Source organism: Somniosus microcephalus, chromosome 9 (assembly GCF_052327205.1).
Source record: "Somniosus microcephalus isolate GS21.2 chromosome 9, FLI_Smic_1.0, whole genome shotgun sequence".
In the NCBI taxonomy this organism is placed as follows: Eukaryota; Metazoa; Chordata; class Chondrichthyes; order Squaliformes; family Somniosidae; genus Somniosus; species Somniosus microcephalus.
In genome coordinates this window covers 156,430,945-156,452,028 of record NC_140995.1, presented here as the reverse complement: position 1 = coordinate 156,452,028, position 21,084 = coordinate 156,430,945, and the positions used below count along the sequence as shown (strand labels likewise).

At 43.1% G+C, this 21,084-nt stretch overlaps 1 protein-coding gene across 2 annotated transcripts in view; it reads left to right on the top strand.

Annotated features, from left to right (window-relative positions):
* epha7 (eph receptor A7) overlaps nt 1-11,949 on the top strand; it is a 378,611-nt gene extending 366,662 nt beyond the window's left edge. For both annotated transcript variants that reach the window (XM_085997415.1, XM_085997413.1), the window contains exons 17-18: nt 3,263-3,418; nt 9,645-11,949. In XM_085997415.1, coding sequence (XP_085853541.1) covers nt 3,263-3,418; nt 9,645-9,759 — 271 coding nt within the window. In that variant the 3' untranslated portion in view covers nt 9,760-11,949. The remainder of the gene's footprint in view (nt 1-3,262; nt 3,419-9,644) is intronic.
* The last annotated feature ends 9,135 nt before the right edge of the window (nt 11,950-21,084 follow it).

Sequence of the window (21,084 nt, the reverse complement as noted above, 5' to 3'; positions counted from 1 at the left end):
TTGCAAGCTGAAGCTGTCAACATGATAACACGCTTACTGTGTAAATGCTGGCAGTAAAAGGGAGCGAGGAGACTGGAGGAGTCTTACTCTTGTATTAGTGAAAATGTTAAAAACAACCCTGACATTGCAGTGTTGTGTGGTGTGTTAAGGAGGCTTTCTCCTCAGTAACTCAGATAGTGGCCTCGAAATTGGATCTCGTTATGTCTGTTTTATCAGCGTTAAACTGACGCAATGAGAAACAATGGGCTGGATTTTCATTGAGGAGTCGGGTAGGAGGCGGGACTACAACTTTCGGGGTTGTAGTCCCGCCTCCATTGAGTTCTAGCCAACCCACGCGATTTTGACTTGATTGACCTTGTTGAGCCTGCCCAGCGGGCTCAGCAGGCCAATTAAGGGCCACCCGGCAACAGATGATGTCGCAGATTGATATTTCATCTGTCAGGACCTTCTGACAGATGAAATATCAGCGTTCGACAGTTGTTTGAAGCTGTCAAACACTGACAATCTGTACTCCAAGTTAATTCCTTCCTCTCAGGATGATTTAGAGATCTCTCCAGAGCAGAAAGCAGAATGCTGGAACTTTTGATAGATCACGGCCATTCTGCTTTCTGTGCCGGTGAGATGAGGGACTCCCGAGACCTGAAGGAAGGAAGGCTGTAAAGGTAAGTACATGTAAGTACAACTTCTTTAAACACACTTAACTCTGCACTCATGCACCCATCACTCACCTGAACACCGGACATCTCGACCCCTCCAAGCCCTTCATCCCGAACGGCCCGCCTCGCTAACTTGGCGTGGTTTGAAGCCATTGGGAATCCCACACTTCAGGGCTGAAAATAGGGATTAGGCTAAAAACTGCCTGTTAACTACCTGTTAACAGGCAGTTAATTGGCACTAATCCCCTTCCTGCCTCGGGGAGGCGGGTCCCAATGCGGGTCGGGTACCCGCCTCCATTGAAACTGGCATGGAGGCGGGTTGGGGGCAGGATGGGTTTGTGCCCCCCGATTTCAGGATTTTAACCCCCCACCCGTCTCCAATCCCGTCTCCACGGCCCAATGAAAATCCTGCCCTATGTCAGGGAGCAACGTTCTGCACCCCAAGTATACCTGAAAGAATTCTGACCAGATATTGGGTGGGGCCATTTTTCAGGCATCTGGGGCAGCTGTTTAAAAAGGCATTAAGCCCCTTGCCTAATCTAATGAGGGGCCTACCACCTGTTCTAGGACCCCTTTGATAAATTGGGCTGCCATGAGCGGAGCAGGCACCGAGCATGGATGCAGCATAGCAAGTGGTCGCCACCAAAAAGGTAAGTTTAAAAACATTTTTAAATGTTGATGCGGAGTCAGGAGCGGGTGTGCTCCTCCCAGCTCCACAGCACTCCTGACCAAGGGCCACTGCCAGCCGCAATTGGTCCCTTTCCTGCTGTCCTTCCTTTCCCCCGGCCCTTACCTCAGGCAGCTGCTAACAAGGCAGGCGTCCCAAATTCTGTTCCTGCAGAAGGGCGAGCTGCCTGTGAAGGTGCGGCAGGCACCAGCAGCTCACCCAGATTATTGAGCTGAGGCCCAAGGCCCAATCTCAGCCGGCCTCAGGCCTCCCGGTTCGGGCTCGCATTACGACCACATCACCGCCTTTGCCCCTGAAATCGGGCAATGATGCATTTCTATACCAATATTTTTAAAGCCAATTAAAAAGGTGACAATGCTGCCTCAGTACATGTTCGGTAATAAATCATTTCCTGGTACCAGGGGCTCTGTTCATTCCGAGTGTTGTATAATTTTTCAGAAGCAGTGAAACTTTCCACCCCGATTATTACCTAACCTGCCCGGTGGGAAAGAAAATGGGAAGGGCTCGGGTCAGAGGCCCATTTTATACCTCATTTCACCTGATTTTGTTCTCCATTGAAGTATGACCCAAACTCTCCCCATTTCTGCCGGGGCTGGTGATGGTGGTGGCGGGGGGGTGGGGCAGCAGTTAGGTTAAAATCATACAAACATAGAAGATAGGAGCAGGTGTAGGCCATTCAGCCCCTCGAGCCTACTCCGCCATTCAAAGAAATCATGGCTGATCATCCAAACTCAGTACCCTGTCCCTGCCTTCTCCCCATATCCCTTGATCCCTTTAGCTTTAAGAAATATATCCAACTCCTTCTTGAATATATTTAATGAATTGGCATCAACTGCCTTGAGTGGTAGAGAATTCCACAGGTTCACCACTCTCTGGGTGAAGAAATTCCTCCTCATTTCTGTCCTAAATGGCTTACCCCTTATCCTTAGACTGTGACCCCTGGTTCTGGACTCCCCGACCATCGGGAACATCCTTCCTGCATCTAGTCTGTCCAGTCCTGTTAGAATTTTATAAGTTTCAATGAGATCCCCTCTCATTCTTCTAAACTCCAGCGAGTATAAGCCCAATCGACCCAATCTCTCCGCATACGTCATTCCTGCCATCCCAATCAGGACTTATGTGTTGAGGACACCATTGCTAACATACCTAATGATCATAATTTTGCCTGCGGTGTCAGTAACAGATGATTAATATGCAAATGTGTGCTGACTATTGCTCTTCAGTTTCTTTATGCAGTTTTTTTCAAGAATGCCACTAATTTTTATTTTACAAAGTCGCAACATGGGGTGGCATTGCTTTTGTCAAAGCAGCATTGATTCATTTATTGATATGGAAATTTTTAATCATATTAATGTAGGATTTTATGTATTTTGGAGGATTTTTTTTCCTCCAATGTTCTCCCTTTTTGTGATGGAGTGCATAACCAGCAGTCTTTCAGCACGTCTCAATAGTCACTCATCTTATGTCGCTAATGAGTATCAGCAGGGAATGCAGCTGCGAGGGACACCAAAATCGAGCCCAATCTTGTCCTCACCTGACAGCCAGATACAGGCACTCTGCAGCACAGGTTACTGGGTAGTGCTCAGGAGCAAGAACCCTGGCTGTGGCTAATTGTAGCCTCCCTATTGATATCAGCTTGCTCAGCACAGATCAAGGATTAAATTGAGACCATCCTAGTCACTGTGGCTCGCTAGCACACCTGGCCGTACATTGACAAATTGATCCATCAAAGGGCTATATTTTGGAGGGTTTTAATGTTGGCTGCAAATTGAATTAATATTCATAATTATGCAAATTAGTCCATTTGTAATGTGCCAACATTTTATTACGTGACTGTGTGAACTACTTGATGAGTACAATAATGGATGTATTTTAGGTGTGTTTATCTATGTTAATTGCCTCCCCTCCCCCCATACAGGCCAATCAATCCTCTTCTAGATCAGAACACGCCTGACTTCACATCCTTCCGCTGTGTAGGTGACTGGCTAGAGGCCATCAAGATGGAGCGGTACAAAGATAACTTCACAGCTGCAGGGTATAGCACACTGGAATCTGTGGCCAGGATGACCATCGAGTGAGTTTAATGCCGAGCAATTAAAAGCAAGCTGAAGCAGACTGATGTTTATGGTACACTATTACTGTTTGTACCACAAAAGGGCAAAAATGAAGCTGATCGTTTTTCATCCAATAGTTAATTTGGAAATATCATATAATTTGGGGCCATATCAAGGCCACTGGTTTTCAATCTTTACAGAAAAATGGATGGATGTAATCATAAAACACCAGTAAAAATCCTGGTACGATAGCAAAATACTGCGGATGCTGGAAATCCGAAATAACAACAGAAAATGCTAGAAAAACTCAGCAGGCCAGGGCAGCATCCATGGAGAGAGAAACAGAGTTAACGTTTCAGGTCGATGACCCTTCGTCAGAACTGGAAAAAAGCAGGAAATGGAAAGCAAGTTGAGGGGATGAAAGAACAAAAGGGAAAGTCAGTGATAGGATAGAAAGCAAGAGCGATTAAGAGACATTGAGACACATTAAGAGGTATTCAAGGTAAGAGGAGGTGGTAATGGGACAGGTTAAGGAACAAAGGATGGTTCTAGATGAGGTGTGAATTGCGCTGGCAGAATGAAGGACAGCTGCCATGTGGGAGGGAAAAAGGGCCAAACAAAAAGTGTGGAATCCCTTGTGGTAAAAACAGTATTTGCTTTATTCACTCACAATAGACTGTGGCAATAATTACAGGCAAGGTTATTAATTTTCCATTTTTAGAGAAAAAGATGGGATTGCAGTGTGCAGTCCCAAAAGACGTAAGAATCCCGTGCAATAAAGTGTAATTTGATTTTGGCTATAATTTGTTTATTTAAAAAAAAATCCTGTATCTTGTGATTTGAATCTGATTAAAAAGAAAGCTTTAAGAGAAAGATTTACCAAAATCAAAATGGTGTCCTTTATAATAGCTCAACTGTCCCTTTAGGCAGAGGCTTGGAGAGTCAGTTGGATAAGGGTACTGAGCTATGACATATATTTTGCAATGAATTCCTGCAGAATTTTGTCCTCTAAATTGTTTCTTATGTTTTTACCACAAATGTTGCAACGCCACAGCTGTCATGTAAAGTGCAGATGTGTAAATTAGTAAAAATATACAAAAGCTTACTGCATACAATGAATGACATGATGAATAAATACACAGGAGCTAAAGATAATCATAAAAATATTAAATTAAATATACAAATTAATATAATACTTTACTACCTATTATTGAACTAATATATTACATTGAACATGATGTAGAGGAAAATATACGCCTCATCACATTGCGACTAGTTTTCCCTTTCCTTAGCTCTTCTCTTTGCTCTTCACTATTCAGAAATTTTGCAAGGTTCCATTAAAGTATATCATAGAATGATACAGCACAGAAGGAGGCCAATCGGCCCATTGTGCCTGTGCCAGCTCTTTGCTAGAGCTATCCAATTAATCCCACTCCTCTCTTTCCCCACAGCACTGCAATTTTTTCCTTTCAAGTATTTATCCAATTCTCTTTCGAATGTTACTGTTGAATCTGCTTCCACCTCCCTTTCAGGCAGTGCATTCCAGATCACAACAACTCGCTGTGTAAAAAAAAAAAGGTTTCCTATTTTCACCTCTGGTTCTTTTGCCAATCACCTTAAATCTGTGTCCTCTGGTTACCGACCCTTCTGCCACTGGAAACAGCTTCTCCTGATTTACTCTTAACAAAACCATTCATGATTTTGAACACCTCTATCAAATCTCTTAACCTTCTCTGTTCTAAGGAGAACAACCCCAGCTTCTCCAGTCTCTCCACATAACTAAAGTCCCTCATCCCTGGTGCCATTCTAGTAAATCTCTTCTGCGCCCTCGCTAAGGCCTTGACATCCTTCCTAAAGTGTGGTACTCAGAATTGAACACAGTACTCCAGCTGAGACCTAACCAGTGTTTTAGAAAAGTTTAGCATAACTTTGTTGCTTTTGTACTCTATTCCTCTATCAACAAAGCCAAGGATTCCATATGCTTTTTTAACAGCTTTCTCAACTTGTCCTGCCACCTTCAAAGATTTGTGTACATACACCCCCGGGTCTCTCTGTTCCTGCACCCCCTATAAATTGTACCATTTAGTTTATATTGCTTCTCCTCATTCTTCTTACCAAAATGTATCACTTCACACTTCTCTGCGTTAAATTTCATCTGCCATGTGTCTAACCATTTTATAAGTCTGTCTATGCCCTCCTGAGGTCTGTTACTAGCCTCCTTATTGTTTACTACGTTTGAGTTTCGTATCATCTGCAAACTTTGAAATTATGTCCTGTATACCCAAGTTCAGGCAATTAATATATATCAAAAAGAGCAGTGGTCCCAATACTGACCCCTGGGGAACACTACTGTATACTTCCCTCTAGTCTGAAAAACAACCATTCACCACTACTCTCTGCTTTATGTTGCTTAGCGAATGTTGTATCCATGCTGCCACTGTCCCTTTAATCCCATGGGCTGCAATTTTGCTAACAAGTCTATTATGTGGTACTTTGTCAAACGCCTTTTGAAAGTCCATATACACAACATCAACCGCACTACCCTCATCAACCCTTTCCGTTACTTCATCAAAGAACTTGATCAAGTTAGTCAAACATGATTTGCCTTTAACAAATCCATGCTGACTTTCATTTATTAGCCCATACTTTTCCAAATGCCAATTAATTTTATCCCGGATTATTGTCTCTAAAAGTTTCCCCACCGCTGACATTAGGCTGACTGGCCTGTAGTTGCCGGGTTTATCCCCCTCAACTTTATTAAACTCTTTATCATACGTCAATGGTTTGTACTTCAGAAGACATTCCGTTCAGTGCCTTTTGCTGCTTTTGCATACAGAAGCTTTATAATGCCTTTACCCTGTTCAAACCCATTAGAGTTAATGTTATGATTAGTCATAATCCCCTGCATATCTTTGTGCCTTTTTTCCTCTTCCAACTTTCCTTTCCCTCCAGTTTATTTGCCTATTCTTTCCATAAGCATCAGGAGTTCTTTTATATCTTGCCCAAATGGCTTCACTTCAAGTACGAGGCTTTATATAGTGAGCGTCGACAAGCTGTTTGGCCATTAGAGCCAAGCTGAACCCTATCCTTATCTATCATCTGACCATGCAATCTTCCAACAGAGACTGCTAGATAATAATCAGGCGTGGAAACACTAACCAAATTATGTCTTCCCTAGCTTTGTGACACTGAAGTCATTTGGTAGCACTTCAGTTGTCTGCTAACTGAACACAGATAAAAGATTAAACCTGGGATCTCTTGGGTCTATCAATTCTGCTCACTACCATACCACATGGTGCATTTTCCCACTGATCTATCATGGGGGAATGTATACCATTGCAGATTAGACAAGGGACTTAGCAGAGGGTGTGAACAGTATGGAAAAATATGTACAATACATTCATTAAGAGTTATCACTGTAGAAAACTGTGTTGGTATTCCATTCCAGCATTTAGATAACATCTGAGTTCACGATGAAACTAGACACCAGTAATGAACAGTCATTAAAAATGGAGTACTTAAATTTTCATAAGACACCAGGACCAAATAGAATACTTATAGAATTAAGGGTAGAAGTAGAGGGAGCTATGGCAACAAATCTTCACTGCTCAATGGGGTTGTTCTCAATGAATGAAAAAAACAGCCAGTTGTAGTCTTGATAAAAAGCTCAGAAACAAGATCCTGCAAAATAGAAGCCTGATAGGAAAAATATTCGAGCCTATTCTAAAGGAAGCAATTATAGTTTATTTACTAAGAGTAAAGGCAGTAACTCCAAATCAATGTGAGCAGGTCATGTCTAACATTGATAATAGATATGAGGAGGACATTGTAGGGTAAATTCTCTGTTTCAGTGCTTCTGATGCAGAACTGTGCTTGCTGGGAGCATGTAGAGGGGAATTGTGCACACACAGCTCATCATTTCCCATCCATTAAATCATAGACAGTGTGTGCGCAATTTCCCGATGTGTGCAGATACCTGCAAAGAATGCCAAAATGGAAAATTTACCCTTGCATACCTTGACTTTCAACAAGCATTTGATGAAGTCCTTCTGAAGAATCTTATGGCTCCAATAAAAGTGAGGATGTTGTAAATTTGATAATGAACTGTATGGATAATGGGAGCAGTTATTAATAGCGACACTTCTGATTGGGCAGCTGTGGTCTTTGGAATACCCCAGGGATTGACTGTTGGAGATCACTGCTGTTCATAATATTTATAAGTGACCTCAGTGAGGGCATTATAATTAAAATCTTATGTTTGGAGATACATAGATACATAGAAGATAGGAGCAGGAGTAGGCCATTCGGCCCCTCGAGCCTGCTCCGCCATTCAACAAGATCATGGCTGATCATCCAAATCCAGTACCCTGTCCCTGCTTTCTCCCCATATCCCTTGATCTCTTTAGCCTTAAGAAATATATCTAACTCCTTCTTGTATATATTTAATGAATTGGCCTCCACTGCCTTCTGTGGTAGAGAATTCCACAGGTTCACCACTCTCTGGGTGAAGAAATTCCTCCTCATCTCAGTCCTAAATGGCTTACCCCTTATCCTTAGACTGTGACCCCTGGTTCTGGACTCCCCGACCGTCAGGAACATCCTTCCTGCATTCAGTCTGTCTAGTCCTGTTAGAATTTTATAAGTTTCAATGAGATCCCCTCTCATTCTTCTAAACTCCAGCGAGTATAAGCCCAATCGACCCAATCTCTCCTCATACGTCATTCCTGCCATCCCAGGTATCAGCCTGGTGAATCTTCGCTGCACTCCCTCCATGGCAAGAACATCCTTCCTCCGATAAGGCGACGAAAACTGCACACAATACTGAAGGTGTGGTCTCACCAAGGCCCTGTACAACTGCAGCAGGACATCCTTGTTCCTGTACTCGAACCCGCTTGCTACGAAGGCCAACATACCATTTGCCTTCTTAACCGCCTGCTGCACCTGCATGCTTACCTTCAGCGACTGGTGCACAAGGACACCCAGGTCTCGTTGCACTTCCCCTTCTCCCAATCTATTGCCGTTCAGATAATAATCTGCCTTCCTGTTTTTGACACCAAAGTGGATAACCTCGCATTTATCCATGTTATATTGCATCTGCCATGCTTCTGCCCAATCACCCAACCTGTCCAAATTGTACTGGAGTTTCTCGGCATCCTCCTCACAGCACACATGCCCACCCAGCTTTGTGTCGTCTGCAAACTTGGAGATATTACATCTAGTTCCCTCGTCTAGATCATTAATATATATTGTGAATAGCTGGGGTCCTAGGACTGATCCCTGCGGTACCCCACTAGTCACTGCCTGCCACTCGGAAAAAGACCCATTTATTCCAACTCTTTGCTTTCTGTCTGCCAACTAGTTCTCTATCCAAGTCAATACCTTGCCCCCAATCCCATGTGCCTTAACTTTACACGCTAATCTCTTATGTGGGACCTTATCGAAAGCCTTCTGAAAGTCCAAATACACCACATCCACTGGTTCTCCCTTATCTCTTTTACCAGTTACATCCATATTACCAGTTTGTCTGAGAAAGCAGGATGTGCAGAGTAAAGGGGTGAAATTCAAAGTGACCTGCAGAGACGTAACTGCTGGAAAGTGAATGGCAGATGTATTCAATGTTGATAACTGCAAGGCAATGCATGTCAGTGGTAAAAATAGCAAATGTGATTACAAACTGATGGAAGTAACAGTTGACAAAACACTGACAGTGCCTTGGCAATGTATAGTAGCAGTTGTAAAGGAAAATATAATGCTGTACACACAGATTCAAAAGGTAAACATACTCTCATTGAGAAAGAATAGATTATGGAGAGAGTGTAAAATAATGAAGAGAATCAATAAAATGAATGAAAGTTTTTGGAAAACGAAGATACAGAAACTATAGCACATCACAATGATCCATCATTAAGTTATGAGCTAAATGTAACTGAAGGAGCAACTTCTTCACAGATTTGTCACTAAGTGTAGTAAATCTTTTGAAGGAGATTCCTGAATCAGTAGGGCCTGGGGGAATTTCAAATTGACACAGGTGTGAGCACAGGAGGGAGATTTTTTTTTTAAATGTTCAGTGAAGGTCCTGAAAGAGGACCCAAGTGACAGAACAAGCAGGATGCACTGAATGAACACTTCTCATTCCTACTTTCTTATGGCTTTTACATGTTACAGCTCTGTTGCGTAAATGTAGCTTTAACTTGCTGTATCAAGTTAACCTTGTGTTTTCAATCACTGTGCCTTTCTGTTATACAGGGATGTGATGAGTTTGGGAATTACATTGGTTGGCCACCAGAAGAAAATCGTCAGCAGCATTCAGACTACGAGAGCCCAGATGTTGCACTTGCATGGCACAGGGATCCAAGTGTAACAGACCTTTCCTCCCTTCGTGCAAAGGGAACAGACTTTACTAAAATGTGGAGAAAAAGATACCATCTGCTGCTAAGTACTGTCAGTACCAACATTCTTCTAAGTTCCTTCCTGTTATGGATCAGAGATTCAAGGGAAGATGTGCAACAATGTTCCTCCAAGCCACCTAACGAACAAAGAGAACGTATAACAGTACACAATGAGAGTGGCTGGAACACGCACATTATGAAGAACCTACTACCTGCAACATTTAGAACTTTACACAAAAACAAAACAAAAGAAAAACTTTGAGCGTTCTAACCTCCTTTTTTGTCTACTGGGCTTTTTAAAAGTGTACATATCAATTTACGTAGACTATATTTGTCAAAGACACTCACCATGTTATGGTTAATCAATTAAATTGTTTTCAAGATTTGTGCTTGCTGAATGGTGTTCGTTCAGCCACCTTCTCATTACTGACCTGCAATATTGGGTAGAAGCAAAAGAAGGTTATCTCTGCCCTGGGTTCTTAATTAATCACAACCCATCTCTATTTACCCCATTTATTTTATCTATTTGATGATTTTAAAACTGCTATGCCACTTGTAGTACATGTAGGCAGCAGCCATTGTAGTTTAAATTTGATAAGTTTTCCCTTTTGGTACATATTAGTATTCTCAAGAACTTCCATATATTATTTAGTGTCAGTGAAGCCGTTTCCATGGACTTCGGGAAGGAATTTGCCAGTTCCTAAGACTTCCATTGTCCTTTAAGATTTTATTCACAATAAACTAAACATATGGAGGCTGGATTATGAAAAAGGGAGTAATGTCCTTTAAATCAGATTTTTTTTTTAAAGTACAATATAGGTAGTCCAGGCCTCATACAATAGCATGGCACCTTAGCAAATATATTGATGATGGAAACATTTTAACAATAAAATGAGGAGAAAACACATCAAGAGACTGCAGTTAACTGTCAACTGGATGGTAAAAGCAGGCATCTTTTCTTTACTTACCTGATTTGTCCAGCCTTAGACTAGACAAAAACATGAATTGTAAAATGTGACATGGCAACAAAGGGAATTGAGGAACTGTGTGTCAGACATTAGGTAATTGCGTTTCAGATGTGCTATGGTGACACAGAGCATGTAGTGAATGTGAGCCTGTCCAAAGGTTCAAGATACAGGGTGGCTTCAATCTGCATATCCACAGAAGAATCTAGAGATGATTGAAGTAATCAAGCCTATTGAACTCTGAACAAAGTCACTTTTCTCAGACGATAATGGGAGAAGGTTCAAATCCAGAATTCTGTATTTGGTACAACCCATCCAATCTTCTATTCGCTTGGACTTTTCTCATCTGCATTTGTACTCAACCATAGCAGAAATGATGGTAACCTGGTCGGCACTGACTGCCAGAGGATTCCAAAGAGTGGAGCTGTTTAAGTTGCTTTTGATTGTATCATGAGAGATCCCACAAATCAGATCAGAATTCCAGTCTCATCTACTGGCATTGTGGGATGTGAACGCTTCTATGTAAAAGTTGTAATTTATTTATACTGTCATTTTTTACACAGGTCTGTCTGTAGTGAACTCAGTACACATTGAAAATGCACTATATTTTTCTATTTCACTGACAGAGAATCACAGACAACTCATTTATTTTCAGTTGTACATAATAATAATTAAAATAAAAAAATCACATTTAGGACCAAAGAAGGTTGTAGATTAGCAAACATTGTCTAAAAAAAAATCTGAAGAGATGCCATTTTTCTGACTTTTTCAGATCATGTACAGTGTTTTTATAATTGTGTTTTTCTTTTTTTTGGTGTTATACATTCTATTATTTATTTGTGTTTGATTTAGAAACAGTGGTCCTGAAATGGCACAGGGATTCTACTGGTGTCTTGCAGCAACTCCAGCAGGAGACCAGCAGCGCTCCCAGGGAAGTGGTGCAGATGAATGGCCATGTGCACTGTTTACCGGTTGCACCAGTGTCCTGCTGGAGCTATGACAGGAGAATGGTAGAACTCCCGCAGAACGCCAGGGACCAGTATAATTTCAAAACGCTTTTCTTTTCTCACCAGAATATGTTGTATTCTGTTAACTTGGAATGTGTATAAATATTTCATTAGCTTTTTCGTGATTATTCTGATGGTCTTATTTTTCAATTCTTTGTAAAAGACTGTAAATATATTTTTTTGAAAAGTGCCTCCATGATTTCCAGTGGTTTTATTTGGCTTGATGTTATGGACTTTTTATTTAGCTCTGTTTCTCCTTCTAAAGCCCAGGTTATTATATACCATCACCATTGAATAAATTATCTGACCCAAAAGAAAAAAGAAACTTACATTTATATAGCCCTTTCATGATCTCAGGACGTCCCAAACCTCTTTACAGCCAATTAAGTACTTTTTTTGAAGTGTAGTCACTGTTGTAATGTGGGAAACACAGCAGCCAATTTGCACACTGCAAGTTCTCACAAACAGCAATGTGATAATGTCCAGATAATTTTTTTAGTGATATTGATTTGAGGGATAAATATTAGCCAGGACACCAGGGCTAACTCCCCTGCTCTTCTTCAAAATAGTGCCATTGCGTCCACCTGAGCGAGCAGACAGAGCCTCGGTTTAACGTATCATCCGAAAGACGGCACCTGCGACAGTGCAGCACTCCCTCAGTACTGCACTGGAGTGTCAGCCTAGCTTTTTGTGCTCAAGTCTCTGGAGTGAGACTTAAACCCACAATGTTGAGGCACAAAACAGATTGTGGAATTTTGGGACTGAGTTTATGTGTTGTGTTTTAAAATGAAGTGAATGCGCACAGGTTTTTTTTAAAAAGGCTACAGCCTGCAGGTATTGAAGATGTGCATTAAAGCCAGATGAGCCAGTTTGTGAAATGTCACAGTTTACAATCTACTTCAAACTAATACAATGAGGGTCTTTCATTTCATCCCAAGCAGATTACCCATGATGATCGATGATCTTAAGCAATTTATTATCTTGTCTCAGATGGGCAACAAATATTCACACCCATTGTGGATGATTCTGTTCATGTGGACACCACAGCTCTGCTTCCAAAATTAACAAAAAGAAGGAAAGGTCCTATGTTCGGAGGTAGTCAGGTTTTAAACAAGATATTGTGAGCTATCCGCCTGTGGCCAGGAGCTGAAATTTTTGCAGTTAGAAGGTAGATGCCAGGATGGTTTCTTTTTTTCCCTTTTTCAAGGAGAAAGTGAGATTGAGTGAAGTAAATTGAATTTACTTTAACATCATTTAGTAGATTTTAGCCACAAGTAAAAGAAGCACACAGGCTCAATATAATAACTGCACCAGCTATACAGCTACTAAAATCTGTCAAGGTACACAAAAAAGTAAAGGAAGAAAGAAATAAAGAAGGGTCTCAGAAACAGCTCAAAGCACTTCACATACGATGAATGACTTTGCAGTGCAATCACTTTGACGTTGACTGTCGTGTAGGGAAATAACAGTCGCAGCATTAACACAAATACAGCTTAACAAAAATCCATTTGTGAAACTGGACACATTTGTTTCCTGAAAGTACAAATTAATTTCAATTTTGCTCCAGCACTTACAGGTTTTTTATATTGTATTTTAATGGCTTTATTACTTAATATATAGTACTTAATACTATATTCCCCACTATATAACAAAATTACTATCCCAAAGGCCTGTCAAAAAATGATGGCTTTATTCTAGAAAATATTCTGCAAGATTCAACTTGAGTGGGTGGAGTTTGGCGCAGAAGCAAACAGCAGGCATCACATCAGGGACGCAGTTTGTTCCATTACTCCAAGGATGCAGCACACAAGGCTACTTGTACTATGGTATACGTGACATGATTGCATGTCTGAAAGTAATGCTGACAGGCAAATAAACCACTACAAAGGTAAAAGAAAAAATCTATCCACACTTCCAGAACAAATGTGTGTCATCCTAAAACCGGTGTTATTTGTGTTTTTAATGCTTTACCCTGAGGACATTCACATGATTGTGGAGGTTGCGGTGGTTTTAATAAAATGTAACAGATTGCTTTTTAGCTCCTTTATTTTTGTTGGTGTGTCATGTAAAAAATTGCAAAGAAAATCGAGGGGAACCTTCTTAAAGAGTGATTGCCACCATCACTGAAACTTTGGATAACCAAAACTGTTACAACGAATTACAAGGCATTTAAAAACCTTTATTTTTCCTGCCTTTTTCAATAGGTTTCCCTTTGGCACAGTATAGCCATGCTATTTGATGAAAATTGCATTTGTACCATCATTTTGTATTATGTTAAACGCTGCGTTCACATGAAATAATAGTGGTCGCCTATATTAATAATAAAGGTGCACCTTTTATTTTGTTTTACTTTTATATTCAGTGTTTGTGCCCTCATTCATTCTGAGACCATTATTTTTGTTGTTGAAAGTATTCCCTTTATTTTATATTTAATGTGTCAAGGGGTCAATCTCCTATTCCAGCCAAGCTGAGCACCGAGCACCCTGTGTCTGGTCCAGCTGAAGTGAAAGCACGTCTATCAGGTCTGTCACTGTGCCACATGCTGCCAGGAAATTAAGATCAGGCTGCAAATGGGCAGTAACTAGCTGCCGTAGTACTGGTAACTGGCTCATTCTGCACTGGCTCATTCTGCACTGACTCATTCTGCACTGGCTCATTCTGCACTGGCTCAATCTGTACTGGCTCATTCTGTACACCTAATAGAAAAACAGGAGGATAATCATAATAACAACAGAAAATGCTGGAAAAACTCAGCAGGCCAGGCAACATCCGTGGAGAGAAATTAAAGTCGATGTTTCGGGTTTAAACCTTTTTCAAAACTGGAAAGGAAATGAAATAGATCGAAAGGCAGGGCTGGGAGGGAACAAAAGAAGTGAAGAGACATTAAGAGGTATTCAAAACGAGATGAGATGGTGGTAGGACTAGTAAAGAGACAAAAGACGGCTCTAGATTAGGTGTGAAATGTTCTGGCAGAATGAGAGACAGCTGCCATGTGGGAGAGAGAAAAACCAAAACAAAGGGGTGGATAAAAAATATAAGTAAAAATGTGATGGGGCCGAGGTTATGATCTGAAATTGTTGAACTCGATATTGGGTCCGGAAGGCTGCAAAGTGCCTAATCAGAAGATGAGGTGCTGTTCCTCGAGTTTACGTTGAGCTTCCGTGGAACAATGCAAGAGGCCAAGGACGGTGAGGTCCGAGTGGGAATGGAGCGGTGAATTAAAATGACAGGCGACCAGAAGCTCGGGGTCACCCTTACGGACTGAACGGAGGTGTTCCACAAAGCGGTCACCCAATCTGCGTTTGGTCTCCCCAATGTAGAGGAGACCGCATCGGCAGCATCATAATGTTGAGTACAGAGCAAGTTTCTAAATCATAAATAAAAATGCAATTTAGATTGATTCCCATTATTTTCTATGAAATTGCTAACTTCATTCTCGTGAGGTTTTCTGCTGACATATTCTGCTTTTAGAAATATACCTCTTTGCTGTACAAATACATTTTAAAAGGACGCGCGACTGCTGCCATTGAAGCGGAAGCAGTTGCGTATGCGCAGTCCCAGTGTGTGTGTTTTTGGGGGGTTGTCGCCGGATTTCCTAAAAATGAGGAAAAAATAAACGGATATAAAAAAACCCCATCTTGTTCAGTTGTAAGTGAGGTCTGAGACCGGCATGGCTATTGTTGGACATGTTTGCGTTTGGGTTGATTTTTTTTATTCAATGGAAACCGTGTGTAAATGGTCAAATGTTACTAAAGCGAAAGAGAGGTCGGCGGCCCCGCTTCAGTGACAGACTTGGCCCCCAGGCCCTGCAGAGTCGCTGCCTGATCTTTTGGTGCTTCTGGGTTGTGCATAAAGCCCAAAGTAAACTCCGAGCTCTGAACATGGGAAAAATATGAGGAGTGGCATTAGTAAGAGTCCAACTAAATTCCCATTTACATACACAGAGCTTTATTATTCCTAAGGATAATGTGCATTGTTACAGTCATGAAACTTTACCGGCGATGTTAGCCTTCAGCTCCTCCATCTGTGGTGGTGAATGTTATTTTTAAATTTGGGACCTGACAGTTATGCTTCCGGTTCCTTGTCGGGGGTCACTCCGATTTTAAAATTCTGACTGGGAACTAATTGGAGCCCAACATAGAATCATAGATAGAATCATAGAATGGTTACAGCGCAGAAATAGGCCATTCGGCCCATCGAGCCCGTGCCGGCTCTCTGCAAGAGCACTTCAGCTCGTCCCACTTCCCCGCTCTTTCACCGTAGTCCTGCAATTTTTTTTCCTTCAGGTACTTATCCAATTCCCTTTTGAAAGCCGTGATTGGAGTCTGCCTCCACCACCCTTTCAGGCAGTGCATTCCAGATCCCAACCACTCGCTGCGTAATTTTTTTTTTCTTCATGTCGCCTTTGGTTCTTTTGCCAATCACCTTAAATCTGTGTCCTCTGGTTCTCGACCCTTCTGCCAATGGGAACAGTTTCTCTCTGTCTAGACCCCTCATGATTTTGAACACCTCTATCAAAACTCCTCCCAATCTTCTCTGCTCTAAGGAGAACAACCCCAGCTTTAGTCTATCCACGTAACTGAAGTCCCTTATCCCTGGAATCACTCGTGAATCTTTTCTGCACCCTCTCTAAGGTCTTCACATCCTTCCTAAAGTGCAGTGCCCACAATTGGATGCAATACTCCAGTTGAGGCCGAACCAGTGTTTTATAAAGGTTGATCATAACTCCCTTGCTTTTGTACTCTATGGGCTGGATTTTGTCAATGGAGGCGACTTGGAGGCGGGACTGCTGCTTGTCGTGTCAATGTCCCACCTCCATCCTCGCCTGACCATTCAGAGGGATTTTCCCCTGATTGAGCTTGTTAAGCCCGTCCTGCGGGCTCAGCAAGCCAATTAGGGAAGAAGTCACTGACAGATCACGTCAACGTCAGACGTGCTATCTGTTAAGACTTCTTGAAAGAAGTAATGACAGCGTTTGACAGCTCTGTGAAGCTGTCAAACACTGACATTTTCTTTAGTTTGATTAGTTTTTGTGGTGAGGACTGAAAAAACATTGTAAAAAAGTAAATTTCAGATGTCTGATGGATCAGAGGGTCCATCAGCCATTACCTGAAATTGACAAGGTGGATGTCCGCTCTCCCGATCCAGCACGGCTAAAGGTTATAGAAGTAAAAAAGGTAAGTGAACACCTTTTTAAACTTATCACTCACCTTGCATACTTACCGCTCCACACTTGCACCCATCACTCACCTCTACATCTTACATCCAGGTGCTTCCGACCGCCGCAGACCTCCTCCACGTCTCCTCCAACCCGACAGGGTTCTCTGAGGTTGGGAAGCCTTCACCTGTGAAGGTAAAATGGCACTAATCCCTTTTTCTGCCTGTTAACTACCTGCTAACAGGCAGTTAAAAGGATTAAAAGCCTTTCCCGCCTCCAGGAGATGGGACCCGAAGTTGCACATCTTCCCACCTCCTGGCAAAAGGGCATGGAGGCGGGATGGGGGCAGGTTTGCCTACCGCCCACAATTTCTCCGATTTTACGTGCTGTCCCGCCTCCAAGCCCGTCTCCTCGGGGCTTGGAAAATCGAGCCCTATGCCTCTATTTATGAAGCCCAGGATCCCGTATGCTTTTTTAACTGCTTTCTCAACCTGCCCAGCTACCTTCAACAATTTGTGTACATATACCCCCAGGTCTCTCTGTTCATGCACCCCCTTTCAGATTGTACCCTTTAGTTTATATTGCCTCGCCTCGTTTTTCCTAACAAAATGTATCACTTTGCACTTTTCTGCGTTAAATTTCATCTGCCACGTGTCCACCCATTTCACCAGCCTTTCTATGTCTTCTTGAAGTTTATCATTGCCCTCCTCACTGATCACTATACTTCCAAGTTTTGTGTCATCAGCAAATTTTAAAATTGTGCCCTGTACACCCAAGTCCAAGTCATTAATATGTATCAAGAAAAGCAGTGGTCCTAGTACCGACCCCTGGGGAACACCACTGTGTACCTTCCTCCGGTCTTTAATAGATGTGTTGTATATGACCACTGAGATCCAGCTATCCAATTACTTTACATCTGAGGTAGTAATGATCTTAGTCCTTTAAAGTCAAGAATGTATTAATTAGGGTTCTGTTGTTTTAAACACCACACAAGTTACTTCCTCTTAGTTTATCAGCACAAATTCCTGATGGTAAGAAAACCAACTTCAATCCAATTTAATGTGAGCAAGCTGCTGCTAATGCAGATGCAGTAAAAGCTGATTTCTATGGGCAGCCAAGAGATACACATAGTCATTGCATGAGGCCGCTGCTCAACGGGACAGAACACAACATGCTAGGCAAATTAATTTTGATTTCATCTTCAAATATTATGGAGCTTATATCTGTATTGTAGGAATGTGTTCTGAAGGTGCTCTTTGTCAGGTAAAATAACAGATTTAAATACTGCCTTTTTAATTATTATTCATTCATGGAATGTGGGCGTCGCTGGCAAGGCCAGCATTTATTGCCCATCCCTAACTGCACTTGAGAAAGTGGTGGTGAGCCGCCTTCTTGAACTGCTGCAGTCCGTGTGGTCAAGGTACTCCCACAGTGCTGTTAGGGAGGGAGTTCCAGATTGTGATCCAGCGACGATGAAGGAACGGCGATATACTTCTAAGTCAGGATGGTGTGTGGCTTGGAGGGGAACTTGGGAGTGGTGGTGTTCCCATGGGAGTGGTGGTGTTCCCATGTGCCCGCTGCCCTTGTCCTTCTGGATGGTAAAAGTTGTGGGCTTGGGAGGTGCTGTCGAAGAAGCCTTGGCGATTTGCTGCAGTACATCTTGTAGATGGTACACACTGCAGCCACGATGCGCCGGTGGTGGAGGGAGTGAATGTTTAAGGTGGTGGATGGGGTGCTGAACAAGTGGGCTGCTTTGTCCTGGATGGTGTCGAGCTTCTTGAGTGTTGTTGGAGCTGCACTCATCTAGGCAAGTGGACAGTATTCCATCATACTCCTGACTTGTGCCTTGTAGATGGTGGAAAAGCTTTGGGGAGTCAGGAGGTGAGACACTTGCCGCTGAATGCCCAGCCTCTGACCCGCTCTTGTTGCCACAGTATTTATGTGGCTGGTCCAGTTAGGTTTCTGGTCAATGGTTACCCCCAGGATGTTGATGATGGGGGATTCAACGATGATAATTTGACCATTCTTTGATCTTTTATCTGCAAACTTTGTCAAGCTTTGAAGCAGATACTGTGAACCAGCTTGTGGACTGTAAGTTGGCAACAGTCATGAATTAGTCTGTTGTGGCAGGCAATTTTGGAACCATCACTCTCAGTCTCTGCATGATACATTTCCTGTCTGCAGTGACATGCACATCCTCAGGTGAGACTGACATCATGTAGGTGAGTCAGTCTGATTGTATGTTTGCTGAGCTCTGCCAGTTGAGACTGGAGAGAGCCCTGAAGGTGCTCAGAATTGTTCAAGATAGAGCCGGGTAGAAGGTCAAGTCCAATCTGGTACTCTGCGCCAAACCAGAATGCACCTGACCAAATATCTCTAGGCATCTTGGGCATCTAGGACGTGTGCATTAAAGGAATTGATGAACCCAGTGGATGGAAGTTTAGTTGGTCTTCTTGTCACAGTCCTCTGTACATTTCTTCATGAATTTGGAATAAGAGATTGGAAGGAATTGGCATCAGTTTCTGTCTACCGGTGTAATTCAGTCCTGAATGGTTAAGAAATGCCGGAATAGAAATGTGCGAATACCACACAAATTTCTGGGGTCAACTCCAGATTTGGAATATTGTAGACAGGTAGGCTATTGGTGGGACCGGAAAATTGCTTGTGCATGAAGTTTAAAGAGCAGTGGGTAATCAGTCACTGCTTTTTTTGGTAGAATATTTTCTGGGTGCTTCATTGTAAAAAAAAACTGGGAGAGTCCAAAATATATACCTATAGGAAAGACTGAACAGGCTGGGGCTCTTTCCTCTAGAAAAGAGAAGGCTGAGAGGTGACCTGATAGAGGAATTTGTTTTATTGATTCATGGGATGTGGGCATCGCTGGCAAGGCCAGCATTTATTGCCAATCCCTAGTTGCCCTTGAGAAGGTGGTGGTGAGCCGCCTTCTTGAACCCCTGCAGTCCGTGCGGTGAAGGTACTCCCACAGTGCTGTTATGGAGGGAGTGTTGCGTTTGCAAAGATAATCCAGAGGCCGTATGCAGAGCTCAGTTCATGTTGCTTTTAATGACTGATCCATACACACTCTCACAGGCAAAAGCAATCGAATACCTATCCCCAATGTCAGACACAATACAACGATAACAGCACTATCGAACTCCATGTGCTCAGGCCAAGGCAATCGAGTACCTATCACCAATGTCAGACATAACATTTCCTCCCCCCTCACAGAATTTCAAACATGAAATGTAGTGACAAAGTCCTGTAGGTGGCCAGGGTGAGAACGTGTACGGACAGGCCGAGATGCGGACTGGTGAAGAGCAGGCCGAAGTGGGGACTGGTGAGGAGCAGGCTGAGGCACAATATCTGCTTGAGGGTTGGCTGACTGAGCCACATGTGCATCCCGCCACTCTGGGGGTAAGGCTTGGGGATTAGGTCCGTATAATCCTGCATCAGGGGGTGCTGGCACCTTCCGAAGGCGGCTGGCATGCCACCGAGAGCCGTCAGTGAGGCAGAAAGTGGCTGGTCCAAGTTGGCGGCTGATTTGGAGAGGGGAGGACCAGAATGAGGCCATCTTATTGTTGCGGTGGGGCCTGCAGACTCTGACCCAATCGGAGACTGAGATGTTGGGCGCCTTGGCCCTCTTCGACTGGTCGAAGCGGAGTTTCATCTTCTCCTGCTGTTTAGCGACTGTGGCTTGAGCCCGTGGAGCAGGGCTCTGAGCTAACGAGGGGCGGAGCCTGCCAAGGGGCAGCATAAGCTCATGGCCTAGCATGAGGGATGCGGGTGAGACCCCTGTAGTGGAATGCTGGGAGGCTCTGTAGTGCAGCAGTGTGTGGAGGAGGGCCTTGTCAAATGCACACCCCTGGGATAGGTGTGCTCTGAGGCCATGTTTCAGTGTCTGGTTAAAACGCTCCCCCCCCCCATTTGAGTCGGGGTGGTAGTATGCTGCGTATGTGACGGATGCCCTTGCTCTCAAGGTAAGAGGAGAGTTCCGAAGAGACCATTTGGGGGCCATTGTCTGTGGTGATGGCCTTTGGATGCCCCCAACGGGAGAAGAGGGACTCAAGGATATCGATGATGACCCGAGAGGTGATGTAGCCCACAGCAGTGACCTCTGGCCATTTTGAGTGCAGGTCATAGGTCACCACTAGGAACCGTTGATGGTGG